We start from the raw sequence: 4,161 nt of genomic DNA, 5'->3' as shown, positions 1-4,161 counted from the left end.
TTAGAATATTTTTTTAACACTCTTTTATTAGAATATTGAGACGTCAGGCTTTATTATTTTCTCATTACAGAAGAGACACCTCGAGATTTGTGAAAATTAAAAACATTTTTTATGTCATTTACCCACCAAGTTGACATCTGAAAGAGAAACACGATGTTTTGTAGTAGTAGTACTGTATGAAAAACGTAAACCCGCTCCTATTGATGCCGAAGCAAGGAAACTTTCCTTAAACCCAAGTAGCCAAAGGAAAAAAAAAACCACGCCATGGCCTCCTCTTCCCTCTTCGCCGCCGGGCGCCGCCTTCTCCACTTGGGGCGCGGCAGGCTTCTCCAAGGCCGAGTCCGTCCCCACAATCCCACTCCTCTGCTCCTCCCTGTGCGCACCGCATCCTCTCCTCCCTCCAACAGCGCCGAGAGGCCGCCGCGGCGACCCCCGGGCCTGCAGTCCACGCTGTGGCCTCTGGGCCACCCGGACACGCTTCTGGTGCCGGAGATCGAGCGCTGGGCGGAGAAGCCCGGCAACCGCCTCCGCCCCGTTGAGCTCGAGCGCATCGTCAAAGAGCTCCGCAAGCGCCGCCGCCACCGCCAGGCCCTCGAGGTACTGCCCTCCCCCGTGCCCCACTAACTGCCCGTCGGCTATTCGATGAAATGCGGGAGTAGCTTCCCATGGTTCTGTTCGCCCCTTTATCTCTTGCGGAGAAATGCGGGAAGTTCCCTGCCATTGACAGATGCGTGTAGGATATTTCTGAAATGGGACCTGATATGTTTCTCATTTTTACCGTGATGTATAATCACGTGGATACTTGCTATCGTGATAACGTTGAGGACCTCATGGACCGCAGGAACTAGAAAACGTAGGAATAGCCTAAGAGGAAACACCTATGACTAATAGTCACTTAATTGGATTCCTACAAATCTTAAAAACACAAGAATTTAGCAAGTGATGCCTTTGGATGGTGCAGAGGAAATAGGAAATAAACACAGTTATTCTGAAGGGATCAAAGGAGACAGTATGTAGATATAACAACAAAGTGCATTGGACTTCTTAGAGGTAAAACAAAATGAGGCTTAAGTTCGTGCCGAGATTCTTATGGAATTGGGTGCATCGACTGTATTACATAGGATTTTGGCAACTCAATCCCAAGAACCAAAATACCTATGAAAATCCTACAATCCAAAGAGGTGTTGAAAGAACTGCAAGGAAGATTTCCTTTTGAGTCATTGCTTAGACGGTATGACTTTGTGTGACTAGATGATCCAAGTACGAAACAGTAGCACATGGTGCATAAAGAAGAGGTCATGTTCAATTTATTTTATTTTCCTTATGTCACAGACTTTAAGTTTACTGGGAATGAGCAGTTTAATCTGGTCTGTGTTTTATTTTTAACTCAATGTGGTCTGAGTTAAAATACTTCTACGCCGGTTAACCTGCATCTGCATTCATGTTTAGAATTAACGACAAACTATGGCAACCAGGGGTTTGCAGCATGTAAACCATTAAATCCTTGAAGTATGTATAAAATAATAATAATCCCTATATTTTGTCGCTAGTAATCATGGGGTATTGTACGTACCCTTGAAATGCCTCATCAGTTTCTTTCCAAACCTTTACTTTGCACAGGTCTCCGAGTGGATGAGTGCTAAGGGTCATGTCAGATTTTTGCCAAAGGATCATGCTGTTCACCTGGATTTGATCGGTCAAGTTCATGGAATCGGAGCAGCAGAAGCCTACTTCAGTGAACTGCATGATAAAGATAAGACGGAGAAACCCTATGGTGCACTCCTGAACTGCTACACACGAGAACTCATGGTTGATGAATCCTTGGCTCATTTTCAGAAGATGAAAGAGATGGGTTTTGTGTTCTGCAGTCTCCCCTACAATAACCTCATGGGCCTCTATACTAACATAGGACAGCATGAGAAGGTCCCTTCAGTGATAGCAGAGATGAAAAGGAGTGGTATCATGCCTGACAACTTCAGCTACAGAATTTGCATAAACTCTTACGGCACACGGGCAGATTTTTTCGGGATGGAGAACACCCTGGAAGATATGGAATGTGAGCCTCAAATTGTTGTTGATTGGAATACCTATGCCGTTGTGGCGAGCAACTACATTAAGGGCAACCTAAGGGAGAAGGCAATATCTGCCTTAAAGAAAGCAGAAGCAAAAATTGACATAAAAGATTCAGATACCTACAACCACCTGATGTCCCTCTACGGCCAGCTCGGGGACAAGTCAGAGGTGAAGAGGCTGTGGGCGCTCCAAATGACAAACTGCAAGAGGCATATTAATAAGGACTACACTACAATGCTTGCAATGCTTGTAAAGCTTGATGATTTCGAAGAAGCTGAGATCTTGTTGAAAGAGTGGGAGTCGAGCGAAAACGCGTTCGACTTCCATGTCCCAAATGTCTTGCTCACTGGTTACCGGCAGAAGGACATGCTGGACAAGGCCGAAGCGCTGCTGGATGACTTCTTGAAGAAGGGGAAGATGCCTCCTTCGAGCAGTTGGGCCATCGTGGCAATTGGCTACGCGGAGAAAGGTGATGCTGCGAAAGCCTATGAGTTGACAAAAAATGCGCTTTGTGTTTACGCTCCGAGGAGCGGCTGGATCCCGAGGCCTGCGATGATTGAGATGATACTCAAGTATCTTGGAGACGAAGGTGGTCTCAAGGATGTTGAAACTTTCGTTCAACTGCTGCAAGCTGCTATGCCTATGAACTCAGATATGACCGACGCTTTGTCAAGGGCTCGTATGAGAGAAGAAAAGAAGGCTGGAGATGCAGAGAACGAAGCTCTAAGCTCAACAAAGGCAACAGGATAATTTTACTGCAACTCTCAGGGCCAACTTATTGAACCATGTAATTTATCTAGTTAGTTACCAGAATTCATTTGATATTTTACTCAAGTCTGAAACTTGCCATAAACAAATTGCTGCCCGGTTCTCCACAGGTTTGTATCATAGTGCACCCGCATGAACAACAATTTCTAATAAAACTAGTTAATTGCCCGTGCGTTGCAACGGGGCATACATATTTTAGTGTTCAACATTTAATTATATATAACACATATCTTTAGGATTCTTATGCACATCGAGCGCTGATAATTTTTTTACTATTAAATAATTAATTGCTTATGCATTGAGAGGGGGCATACATATTTTACTGGTTCCACATCAATAGTATATAACACATATCTTTAGGATTCTCACGCACATTGGGCGGCATTAATGATTTCTTTTTTACCATTAAATGACCTTCTTCCAACCCCTATATCTACCTCTCGGCCTCCCCAATCGAAACTCGCCACCTCTATCCACGGTCCATCTAGCTCGCAATCCCCCTTGATGCATCATGTAAGCATGCATGTGCAATACATGTGTAACCAATTAATTATATGTTGTCACCTATCGTGTACTCACAGTACTATTGCCACCCCTTGCCACCTCACCCTTCTTAGACCGTTGTCACGGGAGATCATGGTGTCAGTACACATGCAACAATCGCTACCTTGCCTAATGCATATGTGATCAAACATGTATATAAACAAAGATGGAGTAGATAAGTGTCTTCAAAAATAGTCCGAGCATGCTTATCAAAGAGATGAATTACAGGCGGTTTCCATTTTCAAGGTAGGCAAGTTTCAGAAACAATCCAAAATTACCTATCAAGGATATAAATGTGTTATTAGTGTTGACCTGGAAATATTCTCAACTTGCCATGTACATGTCTTTTTTTTTGCATGAGTCTGATTTCTAAATCCATTCCAAAAGCGGATCGCCTCGTTGGGAAAGGATCTGAAGATTTATTAGTCGGCACCGCCATCCCCATCGCCAAAGCCATGACGATGAACAACCCAAAATCCTAAAAAACTAATGCCTAAAACAATCCACACGGGTGGATCCGGCGACCCCCCTCACCACCAACGACCGAGGTCGTCAGCAGAGGGGAACCGTCGGAGGACGGCGGCGGAGGAAGGCGCCCTGCCATGTACGTGTCTATCCATGGCAATAATCCAAACTTGCAATGTACATATGTATTGCTGTGTATCGCAAGGCTATTTATCGTGGGAATTAGTCAAGTGAGAATGTAAGTAACTTCAAATATAGTATTTGTATACAGCATAAGAGCAACCGCTCCCTCTATTACTGTGAAAATTAGTC

General features: G+C 44.4%; 1 protein-coding gene across 1 annotated transcript; it reads left to right on the top strand.

The window, feature by feature from the left end:
- The first annotated feature begins 251 nt into the window (after positions 1-251).
- Positions 252-3,032, top strand: LOC123123016 (pentatricopeptide repeat-containing protein At4g21705, mitochondrial). The gene is made up of 2 exons (XM_044543418.1): positions 252-597; positions 1,621-3,032. The coding sequence occupies exons 1-2, from the start codon at positions 265-267 to the stop codon at positions 2,821-2,823; spliced, it is 1,536 nt and encodes a 511-aa protein (XP_044399353.1). The 5' UTR covers positions 252-264; the 3' UTR covers positions 2,824-3,032.
- Positions 3,033-4,161: the final 1,129 nt, after the last annotated feature.

This window comes from Triticum aestivum, chromosome 1B (genome assembly GCF_018294505.1).
Source record: "Triticum aestivum cultivar Chinese Spring chromosome 1B, IWGSC CS RefSeq v2.1, whole genome shotgun sequence".
Lineage (NCBI taxonomy): Eukaryota > Viridiplantae > Streptophyta > Magnoliopsida > Poales > Poaceae > Triticum > Triticum aestivum.
The sequence above is the reverse complement of the archived record's forward strand: the minus strand, read 5'-3'. Positions and strand labels throughout refer to the sequence as shown.

Coding starts and splice junctions, on each gene's coding strand:
- LOC123123016 (XM_044543418.1), top strand. CDS start 265: ATGGCCTCCTCTTCCCTCTTCGCCGCCGGGCGCCGCCTTCTCCACTTG. Junction 598..1,620: donor GCCACCGCCAGGCCCTCGAG/GTACTGCCCTCC, acceptor TACTTTGCACAG/GTCTCCGAGTGGATGAGTGC.